General features: G+C 43.6%; 3 protein-coding genes across 3 annotated transcripts in view; 2 read left to right on the top strand and 1 right to left on the bottom strand.

Moving 5' to 3' along the window:
• LOC310813273 (interleukin-1 receptor type 1) overlaps nt 1-1,140 on the top strand; it is a 19,641-nt gene extending 18,501 nt beyond the window's left edge. The window contains exon 13 of the mRNA XM_083682140.1: nt 1-1,140. This exon is cut by the window's left edge and continues 39 nt beyond it. Within this exon, the coding sequence (XP_083538266.1) occupies nt 1-470 (470 nt within the window). The 3' untranslated portion in view covers nt 471-1,140.
• arhgap20 (Rho GTPase activating protein 20) overlaps nt 1-22,500 on the bottom strand; it is a 243,720-nt gene that overhangs the window by 110,872 nt on the left and 110,348 nt on the right. The window lies entirely within an intron of this gene.
• LOC310813620 (interleukin-1 receptor type 1-like) lies at nt 2,313-11,398 on the top strand. Its single transcript, XM_083682680.1, has 11 exons — nt 2,313-2,413; nt 3,441-3,519; nt 5,062-5,323; nt 5,839-6,007; nt 6,241-6,486; nt 7,282-7,294; nt 7,370-7,484; nt 7,757-7,896; nt 8,477-8,620; nt 9,094-9,258; nt 9,560-11,398. Exons 1-11 carry the CDS (start codon nt 2,411-2,413, stop codon nt 9,973-9,975), a joined length of 1,752 nt encoding a protein of 583 aa, XP_083538806.1. The 5' UTR covers nt 2,313-2,410; the 3' UTR covers nt 9,976-11,398.

Below are 22,500 nucleotides of genomic sequence, written 5' to 3'. Positions count from 1 at the left end.
GTCGTCTCCTCCTGCTCTATACCGGTTCTACGTTCTCCAGCTCCGGTGGTCCGGGTGGTCCAGTTGGTCCCGAGGTGGCTCAGGGGCAGCACTACGAGTGTCAGGCAGCCATGCACCGTGCCCTCCTGGAGCGCACCCTCCACGTGGTCCTGGTGGAGCTGGAGGAGATCACCCCAGCCCAACTGGACCTTTTCCCTGAGTCGGTACGCCACCTCCGGGCCAGGCAGGGCGCCGTGCGCTGGTGGAAACACCAGAAGGAGGGGACCCGGGGGTGGTGTTGGAGGAGGAGGGGGAGAGAGGAGGAGGAGAAGACAGCGGAGTTGGCGTTGTCTTCGGTATCTTCGATGTTGTCGTCGTCGTCGTCCTTCCTGTCCCCGTCCTCGCGCTTCTGGAAGGAGCTGCGGTATCACATGCCTGTGAGGGGCAAGAGGGCGGCGTACCCCGAGAGGAACGCCCTGCTGACCTTGTGATGGCATCGGATTGGCTGTTGGCAAAGGGACTACTGTACATTGCCCAATCCCAAATGGACCCATAGCCCCGCCCCTATCCATGATGCATTTGTGGGGCTCTTGACTGGGGGGGTGGGGCTTACAGGGGAGGGCTTACAGGCGGTACGGCCTACAGGGGTTGGCTAGGGAGAGAGGGAGCATTATCAGTTCACACTGGAGGAAGACAAGGAGGAACAATGGATGAGAGGATGGATGAGGAATGGTATCAATGGAACTACTGTCAGTACCAGAGAGTCAACATTCCATGGAACCTGGACTGGGCCTAGACCAGACTACACTAGACCACCAGTACGCATCCTGTCATCCCTGGACACTTAGCACCGAATGTTATTGGTGGATACAGCCAGGAAGAGTGAATGATTTGCATAGGAGGGAGGAAACCTAAATTTGAAAGTATAAAGATGGTGGATAGGGAGAACAACGGGATCTACTTCGCGAACCAGATAGGCTTTTATTACTTGTGAATAAAAGTCTCTGAGTAAACCATCAGCTCTAGTCTTTGGCATTTTATTTCAAAGTATTTTAACATGGTATTCCACCACATTAATTCTCAGGCCGTGTAATGAAGATGTTACCTTGATATTATAAACAATATATTTTATATCTTTGTTTTGTTCAAACTGTGAAATAAACTGGAGTCATAATGTTCTGCACAAACACTCACTACATGTAAATAGTTGATGCCCTATCAAACACATTTTGAACACAAAGTGTCCCGAACGTTTCCTGGACCCAGATGAAGCCTAGTTCTGGACTCAATGAAACAACGTCCAATAACAACAGGCAGCTCAGATGTAGACTTCAGTCAAACTCCATGAAGGTAGAACGATAGTAGTACTAGTACGATGGCCTATGGATTAGTAAACAAAGAAGTTGGGTGGAACTTATCTTGTTAGCAACGTTTGGGTGTGACCGTCACTGTACCATATTAGTTTACCAAACAGGTACAGGTACGGCTAGTCATGCTAGGACTGGTAGCGTAATGACTGTAGACTACTTACAGGAATTGTATAAGATGATATGTTACCCGTTTACGTCTGAAGAACCAGAATGACGGCACACACAGAGAGAGAGGAATAGCCCGAAGGCGCGAGGGATGATCCAGGAGAGAGTCGTCAGGGTCAGGTCCAGGGTTCCGTAGCGGGAGATCCAGTAGTACAGAGGGGTAGGGGTAGGTCCGTGGGATTACGAGGGAGTCCAAGGGAATACGAGAGTTCTGGGGAGGCACAGAAGAACACGGTGAAACACAAACAAACACTCTATTATTATCTATTATCAGAGGGGTTGTTTTGGTGAGTATAAAATTAGATTTTCTAAAACAGACACCTTTCACCTTACAATACGCTTGTAAAGTGAGATTGCATCATATAATTATATTATGGTGGGAGCACTTTTAGCAACCAAATATATCGTGTCGCAGCGCTGTCAGTGACGTTCAGACTCAGATGCGCTGTGGTTGTGTGTTGCTGTGTACTAGAATAGGCCTACATCTTATAGTGGTCGGTGTAAAGTTCATATTGGGCATGACACACACCCAGACGCGCTGCGCTGAGACGGAAACCGGTCCGGCCTCACGCGTCAGGTCTCAAATAGAACCAGGCTGTGTTCCAAAATGCGATCTTGCGCTCTATCTAGAGCATATCCGTACTTGGTATACGCTCTAGATAGAGCGCAAAAATATATTTCCAGTGTCTGTTTGAGACGCGGACGCAAACAGGCGCTCGCGGACGCGCGGTGGTGTCCATGAAATTATGCATTGAAAGCATTTTCGTTGGCGAACGCGCGCTGCTAGTGTGGTTATCGTAAAGACGTAAGAGCATGGGAAATTCCACCCAACCACTCTGAGGTGCTTTGTAGTTCATCCCAGTGAAGACAAGTTGTAGAGATCATCAAACTTCATTATGGTAAGCTTCCAAATTTTCTTTAAAAATGATTCAATTAATTTACAGATTAATTTAATTAATCAAACTCCCGTTTATTCCTACCCACTAGACATAGATGGACTAGGTATAATTAGCTCAAGAATGAATTGTTAATAACAAGGGCTGTCAAAGAGTTAATCGCATGGTTGATTAGTTGCTGTGATTAATCACGAATGAATGGCAATTTTGGTTTGGTCAAATTTAGCCCTAGGCCTAATTAAAAATGTTTTCATTGAACTGAATCTGATTGAATTACTGTACTATAGTACTACTTGACTAGCTGTCAAATCTCCTCAGCCTATGACAAGCCTATGACAAGAACCTATATATGTATGTATATGTATAATATATAATCAAAATATAAGCAGGGGGGCATAGAAGATGAGTACACCACGATGGACACAGACATTCTATACGCATCTGCACTCACAGCTGGCAAAGGTCTGTTTCTCTTCGAAACAGTCTCCGCGTTTGAATGAAGTAATTAATTCGTTAGCTTTGACAGTCCTAGTAAAACATGATTAGGCTTTGTACGCAGGTGCGCACATAGCTTCAGCTCCATGGAGGCTGTTTAAGCCAGCGGAGCTTTGACTATGTAATGTAATGACTGTACGCTCTCCAGACGGAAAGAGGACAGAGCCTGCGGAATGTCCACTCTTATTGTTTAGTTCCAGTATTGGGAGTGTAATCCTGGTCGTAATTTCCTGACATTAAACAAAATAACAGAATAGTAGGCCAATTCCTGAGAAATTAGGATGTTCCTCGTACTTTCATCGAGTTGTTTTATGCTGTCGTTTTATCAAACTTGTCCACCGCGGGTTGATTCACTTCCCTGTTTTGAATGTTGGGAAGTATTTACAGCCAGGATATTTCTCTAGAACAGTTCCCGTTCTACTGCTAGAACGAAAGTTGATAGTTGATAGAAGATTAACTACTTTCTGATGTTACTGACAGTTAATGTCAGAGTGAGACGAGCGGTAGTGACAGGTGTCGTTCCACTCTTTCCCAGGTTCGAAACATGATGCGAGAGATATTCATCTGGTTTATCGCCGCCGCCTCTATCCTGCTCCTGAACTCACACGCTCTTGGTAAGTTATATTGTAAGACATATTTTCAATAGAGAATATTCGTACATTGATATACAGTGTAGGCTAAATCTGCTCAGTCCAGTGGGAGAATGAGAGGTTGTGTCATTATGACACCATGGAGGACCGAAAAGAAACCTCAGTATTTTGAATAACAGCCTGATTCTGGTCTGGCACTCCCTACCCATTATGGTTGTGACCACTATCCACCTGTACAAGTTTCTCTCCTGTTAATAAAATAAATAAATAATAATAAATAAATAAATAAAAATGTCCTATGATGACTGATGGATAGGTGATTCACTTACTTAAACAAATGTATCTGTTTTAAGTCGCTTTGGATAAAGGCATCTGCTAAATGCCATAAATGTAAATGTAAATCGTCATTGTAATGACTGATTTATGTAGCGACTTAGCTCATGGCTCATCTTGCAGCGTCTACATTCAGAGCGGTTATCCTACAGCAGACAAACTTCTGTTAACATTGCCATAGCAAGTGAAATAAACAATGACAAATGATCAGTAAACATTCTACACACAAAAATCTCTATCTCTATCTCTCTCCCTCTCTCTCTCCCTCTCTCTCTCTTTCTCTCTCTCTCCCCCACCCTCTCTCTACATCCTGTTTTTGAGTCACAGTCAGAGGTGTGCATTCTAAGTAAAAGGTTGTTTAAATTGTTTAGCCCCCCACCACACACACACACAACCACACACACACAACCACACACACACACACACACACACACACACACACACACACACACACACACACACACACACACACACACACAACCACACACACACACACACACACACACACACACAACCACACACACACAACCACACACACACAACCACACACACACACACACACATACTCTAGCATAGGTTTTCCCAGCTGTTTGAAGTGCATTGTTATTTCTTGCAGCACTCTCACTTCCTGTTATAGCCTGTGACTGGCTTGGAAAATGCCTGCACATCCTGCATGTTTACCTTCCAGCCTCCGTAGGGAATAAGCTTTCAGGGATTAATAATATTTTTTCTATTCAGTCAATTCAGGAACTAAACTTAAATTCCAATTCCAAATGTCCTCTTTGCTTTGCAATGAGGAACACTGGAATTTAGAATTTATATTTCAGCTAACTCCCTGAAATGCCTGAACTGAAATGGAATTGACTCCAACCGTGTTAGCTATACAACTGTGCTAGCTATACATGTTTGCTTCATAAGGCATTGGCTTGTCAGGCGGCTCTTAATGCTTATAATGAATATAGTTATAATTATATAATGTAGTTTTGCTTGTTGCTGTCCTCAACACTCAACTGAAGAGTTGAGTGTTCATGTTGAGTCTGTGTATACAGTAGTATTTTAATAAATTATAATGCATTGTCTGGTCATTACAATACTGTTATATGCTATACTGATATGGTGGTCCAGTGAGACAAACCAGATTACTGTTAATCTATTGGGTTATTCACCGAAAACTCTAAAGCGATGTAGAGTTGAATAACCTGAACTAATGTCTGTCTTCACTGTGTCCTCCAGAGTCCCAGGGGGCGGTAGAGAGACACAGTGTCAGTGCAGGCCACATCTTCTGGCTTCCGAGTTGTTGCGATGAAGTAGACAGTAACCGCACAGTGACCTGGAGCAGAGGAGGCAACCAGACTCTCAAGAACGTGACCTCTGGACGAGAGGTCGTGACCCCTGGACGAGAGGTCATGCCCCCTGGTGTGGAGGTCAGAGGGAAGACTCTGTGGTTCTTACCTGCTGACCCCTCCCACAGTGGACACTACACCTGTCAGGGCAGGTAAGAAACCTCCTCTATATCAGTAGACACTACACCTGTCAGAACAACTATGACTCCTCCCACAGTAGACACTACACCTGTCAGAACAACTATGACTCCTCCCACAGTAGACACTACACCTGTCAGAGCAGCTATGACTCCTCTATATCAGTAGACAATACACCTGTCAGAGCAGGTATGACTCCTCCTCTATATCAGTTTTAGGGATGCAACTGACCACTCTCTGAGATGGTTGGCTGACACAGATTAAGTTACTTCTCAAGTATTATTTTTAATGTAAACTGGGGAGGAAGGACCATAGCTTGCCAGCCCCGGGGACTAAAAGACGGATCTATGTGTGGTATGGTAGTGTAACATAGTAAATGCCTTTGTGAAAGTGTATCATTGATTTTTAGCACGACTTTAGAAATGTACCTTTAAGAATGTTCCTATGTTAATTCCGATATCCTGCACAGATGTTGAATTGCAACAATGATGGGGTTTGAACATCCTGTGTGCTGTATGTACCCTGACAGTAACCGCAGAGTCTCCTGGGAGAAGAAGTTCCTGGTGTCAGTGGACCCTGGTCTGTGTCCTGCTCCAGCTGACATCAGGTTCATACCACTGGGCACCAGTAAAACAGTGCCCTGCAGGCTGGAGAACCTTGTCTCTCTGGACCCCTCGGCTAATATCACATGGCTCAAGGTACCATAGGGCTTCGCTATGCTCTTCAAACCAGTGAGCTTAGACTGGTGCTGCGCTGACCAAAATACATGTTCAGATTAGCATCTCTGGTCACAACTTTGTCATGTGGATGACAAGCTGTAAGAGATCATTAAAAAAACAAGAACAATCCATCTCTGGTCGTTCATGGCCTTGCATTTAAACTGTGTGTGTGTGTGTGTGTGTGTGTGTGTGTGTCCCTCCTGCATGTCCAGAACTGCAGCCCTCTGGAGAAGCATGGCTTGGCGATCCGGTTCCTTCGAGCGGAGGATGGTGATGCTGGAGTCTACACCTGCCTGGTAGTGCTCACCCTGGACGGGCTAGAGTACACCGCCTCTCGCAGCACCCGGCTCCGTATCAGCCACGGTACCAACTCAGCCTCCCTGGGTCACGCACATGTCCTAAATGTGTGTGGAATGTCACTGTACCAGGGGAGGCTGGTGGAGGTAGAAATCGGAGAATGTGCCTGATTTCCACCTCCACCAGCACTGTACATGTGTGTGAACACCTCTCACCACACTAGATGTGGCTACAATGACGTATCATTTATTTATATGGACATAAATACATGTTGCATACAAAAAAATATTCTATACATACAGTAAATACATCATATCATATGTCTGTATCTGTCCTCTGTCCTCAGAATATGCTTATGTTTTCCGTTTACCTGTGTGTTTTCAATAAAGCTTTGTTTACCTGTGTGTTGACAGAGCAAGGCCTGAAGCCCCCTCAGGTGGTCTATCCCAGAAAGGCAACAGTGGTGGTGGAGTTAGGCACGTAATGATGATGTCACTGAGCTGTAATAACAGTAACCTCCTGCCTTGAAAGTGATCATACTGAACACATGAAGATTTGGATTGATAAGAGTGGATAGACATCCTAAAGCAGGGCTTCCTAAACCTTTTTGTCTTGCGGGTGCTATGTCAGCAACATATAATAATCACATCCAGGTGTATTCTAATCGCCTAAAGATGCTCTTATTGGTTGGATTCAAACCCTAAAACACTGCAATATAGGCTACAGGTGCAATACGCAGACATGGTTTGTCTTCATAGGACATACAAATGTTTCTTATTTATCAAATCATAGAGGTTAGTTTATGTGGGGTCCCCTGAATTTAATTTGAAATCAGGGTCAGGGCCATGTTTGAGAACTGCTGCCCTAAAGACCTGTGGGAAATGTATTCTTTCAGGGATATGTCACAACCCTTTCACTCATATGCTGTGTCCCAATGCTCCACCCTTTTCCTGAAGTATTTGTGGGGAAGTGCACAAGTGCATAGTTCAGTTGAAGGCTGGAGAGATGGGAGGCAGACATAATGAGTCTCCTCTCTGATGACAGGAGCGAGGGTGGAGCTACAGTGTAAAGCGTTCCTGGGGGCCGGAGATGAGATGTACTGGACAGTCAACCAACAGTTCACTGAGAACTTCCCACAGCTCAATGAGACTTGGGACTTGTGAGTAAATTTCTAAAGCCCTGGGCGTGTGTGTGTGCTGACAGTGACCATGTAGTTCTCTCTGTTCCACCAGTGTTGAGAAGAGCAGTGGTGTGTCTGTTGAAAATGACTCCTTGTAAGTGTGTGTGTGTTTGTGTTGACAGTAACTCTGTGTTCCACCAGCGTTGAGAAGAGCAGTGGTGTTAATGTGTGTGTTGACAGTGACTCCCTGTATCCCCAGGGTTTATAAGAGCAGCAGTGTATGTGTTGACAGTGACTCTCTGTTCCACCAGTGTTGAGAAGAGCAATGTTGTGTATGGCCAGTCCACTCTGACCATCTCAGAGGTGCTTCCTAAGTTCCTGGACGTCCCATTCCTCTGCATCGCCCAGAACTCTCTGGGTAAGGACATGGGAGAGGTGTGGCTCCAGGCAGGTATGCTCTATCCAAGTGACTTATAATACAGCACATGTATTTTATATATGGTCCCAGCGGGAATCGAACCCACGACCTTAACATTGCTTGCAACATTTTCTGCCAACTGAGCCACCTAGGACCACAGCAGGTGTATTACAGAGAGAGGGACACCTAGAACCACAGCAGGTGTACTATAGAGAGAGGGACACCTAGAACCACAGCAGGTGTACTATAGAGAGAGGGACACCTAGAACCACAGCAGGTGTATTATAGAGAGAGAGACACCTAGAACCACAGCTGGTGTATCATAGAGAGAGAGACACCTAGAACCACAGCAGGTGTGCTATAGAGAGAGGGACACCTAGGAAGGATCATTCACTACCACATCATTCACTACCACCTCATCCCTCTACAGGGGTGTAATGCAACACGCTCCTTGGCTTGTACCCACAGAGCCAGAGCAGAAACACTGGCTGATGGGACACTGGCCATGACTAAATACCAAAGATTTAGTGATTCAGTGATTAAACAGCTGTTGTGTGTCAGCTCAGAGCGTGACGAACCTCTGCTCTGACCTCACTTTCTCCTCCTCCTCTAGCCAATCACAGCGGCTTCCACATGTGCGTAGCCTTCAGCCTTGTGTTCCCAGTAGTGGTGCTGGCCCTGGCCACCTGCTGGCTGTTCAGGGTGGACCTGGTGCTGGCCTACAGGAGACTGCGCCCCCCAGTGGCCAAACAGAGAAGTGAGTACAGAGACACACCAGAGGATAAGAGGGTTGTGAGGGAAGTGTGGGTAAAGGTGGAAGAGATCAGAGAATAAGTAAGGTAGGAAGGAAGGACACTGTACTTATAGTATGTTATCTTGTAAAAATGAAGGAAAAGTTTAATAATAAATAGAAATAATTCTATTTTACCGGAATTATTCTAATCTATTCTACTCGGTTTTGTTTTACTTTTATTATATTCTATGCTATGCTATGCTATGCTATTCTATTCTATTCTATTCTATTCTATTCTATTCTATTCTATTCTATTCTATTCTACTATATTCTATTCTACTCTACTCTACTCTACTCTACTCTACTCTATTCTATTTTATTCTACTCTACTCTACTATATTCTATGCTATGCTACTCTTTTCTCTACATTTCTATTTTATTCTACTCTATTCTATTCTATTCTATTGTACTCTATTCTATTCTACTCTACTCTCTAGTCCCAGATGGGAAGCTGTATGATGCATATGTGAGTTATCTCCATGGTGATGGGTTGTATTCGTCCGGAGCGGAGAGCTTTGCTCTGCAGGAGCTGCCTGAGGTTCTGGAGAGCCAGCACGGATACACACTCTATATCAGCGGCCGGGACGACTGCCCTGGCGAAGGTACACACACACACACACGCACGCAGGCACGCACGCACGCATGCATGCCTGCAGACACACGCACGCATGCACATCCGCACACACATACATACACACACACACACACACACAGGTACACACACACAGGTACACACATACACACATACAAACATGCAAACACTTACACAGGTACACACGCAACACACACGTACAATATCTTTTTGAAGAATCTGTATAAGGTATTGTTGATGCGAAGAGAATTCTTGATGCGATCCTTGATGCGAAGAGAATTAAAAGGTTGATGTCCCACTACTCTCCACAGCCATGCACAACGCCATCTCTGAGACCATGAAAAGAAGCCGGAGACTGATCATCATCTTATCTGCCCAGAGCGGATGCCCCATGGACCCCAAAATATACCCTCAGGAGGGCCAGTTACCACCAACCCAGAGGCAGGACAGCCAGGGCTACGAGCAACTGGTGGGCCTCTATGACGCTCTGACACAAAATGGTCTCCATGTCATCCTGGTAGAGACAGATGCCCAGGTGGACTACGGTGGCCTGCCTGAGTCACTGCGCTACCTCAGGAGAAAGCAGGGCGCTCTGACGTGGAGGCCTACCTCTGGAAACAACAACAGCCCCACAGCGCACCCCAATGGCCACTTCTGGAAGTACCTGAGATACCACATGCCTTCAGAGCCAGTGGGGAGAGGGACACCGCCTCTGACCATCCTCTGAGAGGAGCCTCCTCTTAACCATGAGTAGGAGTATGCACCACTGACCTCAGAGCAGCATGTATAAGACTGAAAAATGCACCTAATGGGATTTCCTTACTATACCTCTTCACTGTAGTCTCGGGACCTACAATACCTTATTTATGTACATTATTTCCATAAATGTGTGTGCATTCACCAACACTGGTCCAACACTTCTGAACGTTGCATGTTTAAGAGATATTAATATTTAAAGTTATGAATTTGTTCAATTTGTCAACTGACCAAATCTTCCTTAGCAACATTGTATGTTGCTTTGTTACTGATATCATTAGGCTTGGTTAGGCTTGGGTGTAACATAGCAACATGTAAACAATGAGCCCAAGAATGACCACTTCCAGCTCTAAAGACTTTAGGTAGTGGCTGGCTTTGGACTAGTACTACTGTATGATGCTTTCCTTAAGGTGGCCAGTTCTGGTTTTAACTGACCAATGAGGAAATGTTTTAACTGATTATTGAGGAAATGTTTTAACTGATCAATAAGGAAATGTTTACCTGACTAATGAGGAAATGTTTACCTGACCAATGAGGAAATGTTTTAACTGATTATTGAGGAAATGTTTTAACTGATCAATAAGGAAATGTTTACCTGACCAATGAGGAAATGTTTACCTGACCAATGAGGAAATGTTTACCTGACCATTTACATTTGACATTTTTGACTTTTAGCAGACACTTTTATCCATAGCGACTTACATTTGTCTAAAGTAAGTATATCATCAGTCATCACAAGAACATAATCTATGCTAGGACCAGGGGCCATTGGCAGTTACAATGCTAGGAGAAAGATTCTTTTATTTTTTCAAATGATTATTAACAGTAGAGGAACTGCACAGACGGGTAGTGGGGGGTGAAGAGGTCTTTAGGACAAGGACAGTCAAGATGTAGCCTGAAGAGATGGGTCTTCAGTCAACGGCGGATGAGGACCATTCTTAACTGACCAATGAGGAAATGTTTTAACTGACCAATGAAGACATTTTTACTTGACCAATGAGGACATGTTATAATTGACCATTGAGTGTGGCCCAACAGCGGTATTCGTTCGTGTTGTGAGTCACCCTCATGTGGTACGTGGAGGTACTGCTGGGGCAATGCTGTGCTCACTCTATTGTAGTGTAGCAGCAGAATGTCGCTGTGTAAACTGGTCTTCAATGGGACAACATACGTGGATTTACAGTGAAAGTACTGGAGGTGGATCTATTACAAAACTTCAATACAATATTTTTATTCATACAATATTTTTTTTATTTAAATTGTATATTGTAGGTTAATGAATTATTGGTGGATATTGAGCAATTATGCTTTGTAATAAATGAGAAAGTATTATATGCTATCTGAAAGTGAATGGATGCTGAACATGGAATACAGTGATGGATATGTTGTTCTCAGATGTTGTGACCCTATCTTTTTGGCTCCAGATTAGATTGATTGATCTTTAGTCATGAAATACGTGTGTGTGTGTGTGTGCGTGCGTGCGTGCGTGCGTGTGTTGGTGAGACTGTTCTATTAGAATACCTTTAATGGTTTGCAAAGCATGGCACTCTGTCTCTAACCAACAAAGAGCCCTGAGACACAGTTACAATCAACATTTATACCTTTAAAACCTCCCTCGCCTCGGGGCGGGTTTTTCACATTTTATTTATCTATATTTTGGCCTTGAGGCCCATGGGATGATCTCAGACAATAGGGTCTTGTGGCAAAATCCATATATCTTTATCTGTTAGGAACAGTTGGTGCTTGTTACGGCCTGTATGGAACTTTGTCAGCTGCACCCTCAATGGTAGCTTTCAGAGACATGTCGTAAATATTAGTAGCTATTAAAGCATCTTATCTAGGACAGGTCGGAAATATACGCTTCGACCTCTATTAACTAAGCTAATAGCTTAGCTAGAATGCGTCAATTCTATTAGTTTCATTATTTCTACTCATATATCATAAGCAGTCATGAGAAAAAGGGATGACCCACCTGTGAAAAGAAACGGGCGACTCGCGGGTCACGAGCCGTAAAACAGATGAACATCCCTTATCAAGTGAAAACTTAAACAGACAACCATTCACTATGTGACTATATGACTAATACTTACATCAGTGTTTCTCAACCTTTTTTCAGTCGCGGCACGCTTTGGATGAATGAAAAATCTCAAGGCACCCCAATATATATATATATATATATATATATGTTTTTTTTTTTTTTTTTTTTTTTTTTTTTTTTTTTTAATGTTGATTATCATTAGAATACACACACTGTCTCTGACGAACAACAAATGCATGACGGATGTAGCCTACTACTCTTACACGCACGCATACACACACACACACACACACACACACACACACACACACACACACACACACACACACTATTCTCGCAGGAATGGATGACAGACACACACGTAGCTCCTGGTCCACAGCTCTCAGGCGCTCTCTATACGTCCGCTACGTTCCACGGTAAAGTCCGATCGTTTCCATTGAAATGGTTTTGGGTTCTTTGTTTTGTTAGGAACACTGGGATATTTCATTTTTATTTCGTTTTTATTCGTCTAGGAACGTTGTCTTTTTTCGCCTCAAACAGTGGACCTCTCCCGCGTATTCTCTTTGATCGCGTTGGAGCGGGCGCTGTTTTGAATAATTCCAAAGCCGCGCTCATACGTCCGCTACGTTCCACGGTAAAGTCCGATCGTTTCCATTGAAATGGTTTTGGGTTCTTTGTTTTGTTAGGAACACTGGGATATTTCATTTTTATTTCGTTTTTATTCCTCTGGGAACCCTGTCTTTTTTCGCCTTAAACAGTGGACCTCTCCGTGTATTCTCTTTGATCGTGTTAGAGCGGGCGCTGTTTTGAATAATTCCAAAGCCGCGCTCATACGTCCATAGTTCCACGGTAAAGTCCGATCGTTTCCATTGAAATGGTTTTGGGTTCTTTGTTTTGTTAGGAACACTGGGATATTTCATTTTTATTTCGTTTTTATTCCTCTGGGAACGTTGTATTTTTTCGCCTCAAACAGTGGACCTCTACCGCGTTTTCTCTTTGATCGTGTTAGAGCGGGCGCTGTTTTGAATAATTCCAAAGCCGCGCTCATACGTCCGCTACGTTCCAAGGTAAACTCCGATCGTTTCCATTGAAATGGTTTTGGGTTCCTTGTTTTGTGAGTAACTCATTTTTATTCATTTTTCCGCTGGGAACCCTGTCTTTTTTCGCCTCAAACAGTGGACCTCTCCCGCGTATTCTCTTTGATCGCGTTGGAGCGGGCGCTGTTTTGAATAATACCAAAGCCGCGCTCATACGTCCGCTACGTTCCACGGTAAAGTCCGATCGTTTCCATTGAAATGGTTTTGGGTTCTTTGTTTTGTTAGGAACACTGGGATATTTCATTTTTATTTCGTTTTTATTCCTCTGGGAACCCTGTCTTTTTTCGCCTTAAACAGTGGCCCTCTCCGTGTATTCTCTTTGATCGTGTTAGAGCGGGCGCTGTTTTGAATAATTCCAAAGCCGCGCTCATACGTCCATAGTTCCACGGTAAAGTCCGATCGTTTCCATTGAAATGGTTTTGGGTTCTTTGTTTTGTTAGGAACACTGGGATATTTCATTTTTATTTCGTTTTTATTCCTCTGGGAACGTTGTATTTTTTCGCCTCAAACAGTGGACCTCTACCGCGTTGTCTCTTTGATCGTGTTAGAGCGGGCGCTGTTTTGAATAATTCCAAAGCCGCGCTCATACGTCCGCTACATTCCAAGGTAAACTCCGATCGTTTCCATTGAAATGGTTTTGGGTTCCTTGTTTTGTGAGTAACTCATTTTTATTCATTTTTCCTTTGAGAACGTTGTATTTTTTCGCCTTAAACAGTGGACTTCTCCCGCGTATTCTCTTTGATTGTGTGAGAGCGGGCGCTGTTTTTAATAATTCCAAAGCCGCGCTCATGCGTCCGCTACGTTCCAAGGTAAAGTCCGATGTTTCCATTGAAATGGTTTTGAATTCTTTGTTTTGTTAGGAACACTGCGATATTTCATTTTTATTTCGTTTTTATTCCTCTGGGAACGTTGTATTTTTTCGCTTCAAACAGTGGACTTCTCCCGCGTATTCTCTTTGATCGTGTTAGAGCGGGCGCTGTTTTGAATAATTCCAAAGCCGCCTTCCAAGGTAAAGTCCGATCGTTTCCATTGAAATGGTTTTGGGTTCTTTGTTTTGTTAGGAACACTGGGATATTTCATTTTTATTTCGTTTTTATTCCTCTGGGAACGTTGTATTTTTTCGCCTCAAACAGTGGACCTCTACCGCGTTTTCTCTTTGATCGTGTTAGAGCGGGCGCTGTTTTGAATAATTCCAAAGCCGCGCTCATACGTCCGCTACGTTCCAAGGTAAACTCCGATCGTTTCCATTGAAATGGTTTTGGGTTCCTTGTTTTGTGAGTAACTCATTTTTATTCATTTTTCCGCTGGGAACCCTGTCTTTTTTCGCCTCAAACAGTGGACCTCTCCCGCGTATTCTCTTTGATCGCGTTGGAGCGGGCGCTGTTTTGAATAATACCAAAGCCGCGCTCATACGTCCGCTACGTTCCACGGTAAAGTCCGATCGTTTCCATTGAAATGGTTTTGGGTTCTTTGTTTTGTTAGGAACACTGGGATATTTCATTTTTATTTCGTTTTTATTCCTCTGGGAACCCTGTCTTTTTTCGCCTTAAACAGTGGACCTCTCCGTGTATTCTCTTTGATCGTGTTAGAGCGGGCGCTGTTTTGAATAATTCCAAAGCCGCGCTCATACGTCCATAGTTCCACGGTAAAGTCCGATCGTTTCCATTGAAATGGTTTTGGGTTCTTTGTTTTGTTAGGAACACTGGGATATTTCATTTTTATTTCGTTTTTATTCCTCTGGGAACGTTGTATTTTTTCGCCTCAAACAGTGGACCTCTACCGCGTTGTCTCTTTGATCGTGTTAGAGCGGGCGCTGTTTTGAATAATTCCAAAGCCGCGCTCATACGTCCGCTACATTCCAAGGTAAACTCCGATCGTTTCCATTGAAATGGTTTTGGGTTCCTTGTTTTGTGAGTAACTCATTTTTATTCATTTTTCCTTTGAGAACGTTGTATTTTTTCGCCTTAAACAGTGGACTTCTCCCGCGTATTCTCTTTGATTGTGTGAGAGCGGGCGCTGTTTTTAATAATTCCAAAGCCGCGCTCATGCGTCCGCTACGTTCCAAGGTAAAGTCCGATGTTTCCATTGAAATGGTTTTGAATTCTTTGTTTTGTTAGGAACACTGCGATATTTCATTTTTATTTCGTTTTTATTCCTCTGGGAACGTTGTATTTTTTCGCTTCAAACAGTGGACTTCTCCCGCGTATTCTCTTTGATCGTGTTAGAGCGGGCGCTGTTTTGAATAATTCCAAAGCCGCCTTCCAAGGTAAAGTCCGATCGTTTCCATTGAAATGGTTTTGGGTTCTTTGTTTTGTTAGGAACACTGGGATATTTCATTTTTATTTCGTTTTTATTCCTCTGGGAACGTTGTATTTTTTCGCCTCAAACAGTGGACCTCTACCGCGTTTTCTCTTTGATCGTGTTAGAGCGGGCGCTGTTTTGAATAATTCCAAAGCCGCGCTCATACGTCCGCTACGTTCCAAGGTAAACTCCGATCGTTTCCATTGAAATGGTTTTGGGTTCCTTGTTTTGTGAGTAACTCATTTTTATTCATTTTTCCGCTGGGAACCCTGTCTTTTTTCGCCTCAAACAGTGGACCTCTCCCGCGTATTCTCTTTGATCGCGTTGGAGCGGGCGCTGTTTTGAATAATACCAAAGCCGCGCTCATACGTCCGCTACGTTCCACGGTAAAGTCCGATCGTTTCCATTGAAATGGTTTTGGGTTCTTTGTTTTGTTAGGAACACTGGGATATTTCATTTTTATTTCGTTTTTATTCCTCTGGGAACCCTGTCTTTTTTCGCCTTAAACAGTGGACCTCTCCGTGTATTCTCTTTGATCGTGTTAGAGCGGGCGCTGTTTTGAATAATTCCAAAGCCGCGCTCATACGTCCATAGTTCCACGGTAAAGTCCGATCGTTTCCATTGAAATGGTTTTGGGTTCTTTGTTTTGTTAGGAACACTGGGATATTTCATTTTTATTTCGTTTTTATTCCTCTGGGAACGTTGTATTTTTTCGCCTCAAACAGTGGACCTCTACCGCGTTGTCTCTTTGATCGTGTTAGAGCGGGCGCTGTTTTGAATAATTCCAAAGCCGCGCTCATACGTCCGCTACATTCCAAGGTAAACTCCGATCGTTTCCATTGAAATGGTTTTGGGTTCCTTGTTTTGTGAGTAACTCATTTTTATTCATTTTTCCTTTGAGAACGTTGTATTTTTTCGCCTTAAACAGTGGACTTCTCCCGCGTATTCTCTTTGATTGTGTGAGAGCGGGCGCTGTTTTTAATAATTCCAAAGCCGCGCTCATGCGTCCGCTACGTTCCAAGGTAAAGTCCGATGTTTCCATTGAAATGGTTTTGAATTCTTTGTTTTGTTAGGAACACTGCGATATTTCATTTTTATTTCGTTTTTATTCCTCTGGGAACGTTGTATTTTTTCGCTTCAAACAGTGGACTTCTCCCGCGTATTCTCTTTGATCGTGTTAGAGCGGGCGCTGTTTTGAATAATTCCAAAGCCGCCTTCCAAGGTAAAGTCCGATCGTTTCCATTGAAATGGTTTTGGGTTCTTTGTTTTGTTAGGAACACTGGGATATTTCATTTTTATTTCGTTTTTATTCCTCTGGGAACCCTGTCTTTTTTCGCCTCAAACAGTGGACCTCTCCCGCGTATTCTCTTTGATCGTGTTAAAGCGGTCGCTGTTTTGAATAATTCCAAAGCCGCGCTCATGCGTCCGCTACGTTCCAAGGTAAAGTCCGATCGTTTCCATTGAAATGGTTTTTTGTTCCTTGTTTTGTGAGGAACTCATTTTGATTAATTTTTCCGCTGGGAACCCTGTCTTTTTTCGCCTCAAACAGTGGACCTCTCCCGCGTATTCTCTTTGATCGTGTTAGATCGGGAGCTGTTTTGAATAATTCCAAAGCCGCGCTCATGCGTCCGCTACGTTCCACGGTAAAGTCCGATCGTTTCCATTGAAATGGTTTTGGGTTCTTTGTTTTGTTAGGAACACTGGGATATTTCATTTTTATTTCGTTTTTATTCCTCTGGGAACCCTGTATTTTTTCGCCTCAAACAGTGGACTTCTCCCGCGTATTCTCTTTGATCATGTTAGAGCGGGCGCTGTTTTGAATAATTCCAAAGCCGCGCTCATGCGTCCGCTACGTTCCAAGGTAAAGTCCGATGTTTCCATTGAAATGGTTTTGGATTCTTTGTTTTGTTAGGAACACTGCGATATTTCATTTTTATTTCGTTTTTATTCCTCTGGGAACCCTGTCTTTTTTCGCTTCAAACAGTGGACCTCTACCGCGTATTCTCTTTGATCGTGTTAGAGCGGGCGCTGTTTTGAATAATTCCAAAGCCGCGCTCATACGTCCGCTACGTTCCAAGGTAAAGTCCGATCGTTTCCATTGAAATGGTTTTGGGTTCTTTGTTTTGTTAGGAACACTGGGATATTTCATTTTTATTTCGTTTCTATTCCTCTGGGAACCCTGTCTTTTTTCGCCTCAAACAGTGGACCTCTCCCGCGTATTCTCTTTGATCGCGTTAGAGCGGGCGCTGTTTTGAATAATTCCAAAGCCGCGCTCTTGCGTCCGCTACGTTCCAAGGTAAAGTCCGATGTTTCCATTGAAATGGTTTTGGATTCTTTGTTTTGTTAGGAACACTGGGATATTTCATTTTTATTTCGTTTTTATTCCTCTGGGAACCCTGTCTTTTTTCGCCTCAAACAGTGGACCTCTCCCGTGTATTCTCTTTGATCGTGTTAGAGCGGGCGCTGTTTTGAATAATTCCAAAGCCGCGCTCATACGTCCGCTACGTTCCACGGTAAAGTCCGATCGTTTCCATTGAAATGGTTTTGGGTTCTTTGTTTTGTTAGGAACACTGGGATATTTCATTTTTATTTCGTTTTTATTCCTCTGGGAACGTTGTATTTTTCCGCCTCAAACAGTGGACCTCTACCGCGTATTCTCTTTGATCGTGTTAGAGCGGACGCTGTTTTGAATAATTCCAAAGCCGCGCTCATACGTCCGCTACGTTCCAAGGCAAACTCCGATCGTTTCCATTGAAATGGTTTTGGGTTCCTTGTTTTGTGAGTAACTCATTTTTATTCATTTTTCCTTTGGGAACGTTGTATTTTTTCGCCTCAAACAGTGGACTTCTCCCGCGTATTCTCTTTGATCGTGTTAGAGCGGGCGCTGTTTTGAATAATTCCAAAGCCGCGCTCATGCGTCCGCTACGTTCCAAGGTAAAGTCCGATGTTTCCATTGAAATGGTTTTGGATTCTTTGTTTTGTTAGGAACACTGGGATATTTCATTTTTATTTCGTTTTTATTCCTCTGGGAACGTTGTATTTTTTCGCCTCAAACAGTGGACCTCTCCCGCGTATTCTCTTTGAGATGGTTTTGGGTTCTTTGTTTTGTTAGGAACACTGGGATATTTCATTTTTATTTCGTTTTTATTCCTCTGGGAACGTTGTATTTTATCACTTCAAACAGTGGACTTCTCCCGCGTATTCTCTTTGATCGTGTTAGAGCGGGCGCTGTTTTGAATAATTCCAAAGCCGCCTTCCAAGGTAAAGTCCGATCGTTTCCATTGAAATGGTTTTGGGTTCTTTGTTTTGTTAGGAACACTGGGATATTTCATTTTTATTTCGTTTTTATTCCTCTGGGAACGTTGTATTTTTCCGCCTCAAACAGTGGACCTCTACCGCGTATTCTCTTTGATCGTGTTAGAGCGGACGCTGTTTTGAATAATTCCAAAGCCGCGCTCATACGTCCGCTACGTTCCAAGGCAAACTCCGATCGTTTCCATTGAAATGGTTTTGGGTTCCTTGTTTTGTGAGTAACTCATTTTTATTCATTTTTCCTTTGGGAACGTTGTATTTTTTCGCCTCAAACAGTGGACTTCTCCCGCGTATTCTCTTTGATCGTGTTAGAGCGGGCGCTGTTTTGAATAATTCCAAAGCCGCGCTCATGCGTCCGCTACGTTCCAAGGTAAAGTCCGATGTTTCCATTGAAATGGTTTTGGATTCTTTGTTTTGTTAGGAACACTGGGATATTTCATTTTTATTTCGTTTTTATTCCTCTGGGAACCCTGTCTTTTTTCGCCTCAAACAGTGGACCTCTACCGCGTATTCTCTTTGATCGTGTTAGAGCGGACGCTGTTTTGAATAATTCCAAAGCCGCGCTCATACGTCCGCTACGTTCCAAGGCAAACTCCGATCGTTTCCATTGAAATGGTTTTGGGTTCCTTGTTTTGTGAGTAACTCATTTTTATTCATTTTTCCTTTGGGAACGTTGTATTTTTTCGCCTCAAACAGTGGACTTCTCCCGCGTATTCTCTTTGATCGTGTTAGAGCGGGCGCTGTTTTGAATAATTCCAAAGCCGCGCTCATGCGTCCGCTACGTTCCAAGGTAAAGTCCGATGTTTCCATTGAAATGGTTTTGGATTCTTTGTTTTGTTAGGAACACTGGGATATTTCATTTTTATTTCGTTTTTATTCCTCTGGGAACGTTGTATTTTTTCGCCTCAAACAGTGGACCTCTCCCGCGTATTCTCTTTGAGATGGTTTTGGGTTCTTTGTTTTGTTAGGAACACTGGGATATTTCATTTTTATTTCGTTTTTATTCCTCTGGGAACGTTGTATTTTATCACTTCAAACAGTGGACTTCTCCCGCGTATTCTCTTTGATCGTGTTAGAGCGGGCGCTGTTTTGAATAATTCCAAAGCCGCCTTCCAAGGTAAAGTCCGATCGTTTCCATTGAAATGGTTTTGGGTTCTTTGTTTTGTTAGGAACACTGGGATATTTCATTTTTATTTCGTTTTTATTCCTCTGGGAACGTTGTATTTTTCCGCCTCAAACAGTGGACCTCTACCGCGTATTCTCTTTGATCGTGTTAGAGCGGACGCTGTTTTGAATAATTCCAAAGCCGCGCTCATACGTCCGCTACGTTCCAAGGCAAACTCCGATCGTTTCCATTGAAATGGTTTTGGGTTCCTTGTTTTGTGAGTAACTCATTTTTATTCATTTTTCCTTTGGGAACGTTGTATTTTTTCGCCTCAAACAGTGGACTTCTCCCGCGTATTCTCTTTGATCGTGTTAGAGCGGGCGCTGTTTTGAATAATTCCAAAGCCGCGCTCATGCGTCCGCTACGTTCCAAGGTAAAGTCCGATGTTTCCATTGAAATGGTTTTGGATTCTTTGTTTTGTTAGGAACACTGGGATATTTCATTTTTATTTCGTTTTTATTCCTCTGGGAACGTTGTATTTTTTCGCCTCAAACAGTGGACCTCTACCGCGTATTCTCTTTGATCGTGTTAGAGCGGGCGCTGTTTTGAATAATTCCAAAGCCGCGCTCATACGTCCGCTACGTTCCAAGGTAAACTCCGATCGTTTCCATTGAAATGGTTTTGGGTTCCTTGTTTTGTGAGTAACTCATTTTTATTCATTTTTCCTTTGGGAACGTTGTATTTTTTCGCCTCAAACAGTGGACTTCTCCCGCGTATTCTCTTTGATCGTGTTAGAGCGGGCGCTGTTTTGAATAATTCCAAAGCCGCGCTCATGCGTCCGCTACGTTCCAAGGTAAAGTCCGATCGTTTCCATTGAAATGGTTTTTTGTTCCTTGTTTTGTGAGGAACTCATTTTTATTCATTTTTCCGCTGGGAACCCTGTCTTTTTTCTCCTCAAACAGTGGTCCTCTCCCGCGTTTTCTCTTTGATCATATTGGAGCGGGCGCTGTTTTGAATAATTCCAAAGCCGCGCTCATACGTCCGCTATTGTTCTTGATGCAGGTTAAGCTCGAAAAGCTCAGTTCACACACATATGTCGTGGAAAAGGGTAACAGTATGTCAACGACACTACTTGACACTATCGGGTATTCCTTTTCCAATGATATCCAAAATGTATTCAATGTCATATCTTGAAATTTCATCCTTAATGTATGATCTTCTTTCATCTCTGCCAGTTGCTCCTGTGCCTGCATTGGCTGGTCGGCTGCGCTCTCCAAAGCGCACGAATTCCAAGGGTCACGGACCCAGTCAAAACCAGCAAAGGTCTCAGCTGGAAAATACTTATTAAATCTCTCGTCAAGGGTTTGCAGATGCTGAGAGATAAGGCCAGAAAGTTTTTTGCTGTTTGGATGTGCACTGTACAGGGGAAACATCTAAACTCTCCCCTGTTTCACACAAGAGCGCCAGAGAGTGAGTTTAGACTTGAAGCCACGCAATTTGTCTGATGAGCTTAGTAGATTTTCCTCTTTACCTTGCATTTTAGAATTAAGTTCATTGAGGTGCTTAAATATATCGGCCAGGTATGCGAGTTTCGCGCACCATTGCGCATCTGCAATGAACTCTTTATATGCAGAATTCTCTCCCGCTAGAAACACTCTGACTTCTTCTCTTAACTCGTACAGTCGGTCCAAGCACTTTCCGCGTGAGAGCCAGCGGACATCCGTGTGCAGCAACAAGCTCTGATGCTCGGCTCCCATTTCCTCGCATAGAATGGAAAAAAGACGGGACTTTAACGGTCGCGCCTTTATGAAATTAACTATGTCCACTGCCCTGTCCAGTACATCTGAAAGATATTTCGGTAAAGTCTTGGCAACCAGTGCCTCCCTCTGAAGGAAACAATGCGTTGTGCGAACATTTTGGTTTTGCGCTCTGATCCTGCTGATGAAACCTTTGACATTGCCGGTCATCGCAGCAGCGCCATCGGTGCAGACACTGATACAATTTTTCCAACTTAGACCTCCCTGTTCAAGGTACTCTGTTGTGACACGGTATATTTCCTCTCCCGTTGTTTTGTGCGGCAAACACTTGCAAAATAAAAAATTCTCACGAATTTCTCCTCCATCAATAAATCTCACAAATCCCAAAAGTTGTGCGTGGCCACTCACGTCTGTTGATTCATCAACTTGCAGAGAGAATTTCCCACATAGCCTTATTTTCTCTAAGACCACGTCTTCTATGTCTGCCAAACATGTCATTTATACGCCTTCCAATGGTAGAGTTCGAAAGTGGTACCTTTGCGATCTCTTTAGCTGCTTGTGGGCCTATCATTTTGTTTACAATAGCCGTGCAGGCTGGCATTATTACTGATTTGGCAATGGTGTGAGGCTTTTTAGCCTTAGCTATTATTTCGGCTACCAGATAGCTAGCCTCCAGTGCATTGTTTGAGACTTTCGCACACTTGAACATCACCTGCTCCTGTCGGCTGTGTTCGCTTTTCAAACGAACAAAGTATTCCCTACTTTGGTTGGCATGTGATGGGTGATTGGTTGTCAGATGTCTTTTCAACTTGCTGGGTACCATTGCCTGGTTGGACAATTTCATACCACATAACAGGCACAGGGGGAGAAGACATGACAGCTCTCC

The sequence above is a fragment of the Argentina silus genome (assembly GCF_951799395.1).
Source record: "Argentina silus genome assembly, chromosome: 12".
NCBI lineage: Eukaryota > Metazoa > Chordata > Actinopteri > Argentiniformes > Argentinidae > Argentina > Argentina silus.
Note: the sequence above shows the minus strand (reverse complement) of the source record. Positions and strands in the feature narration are given on the sequence as shown.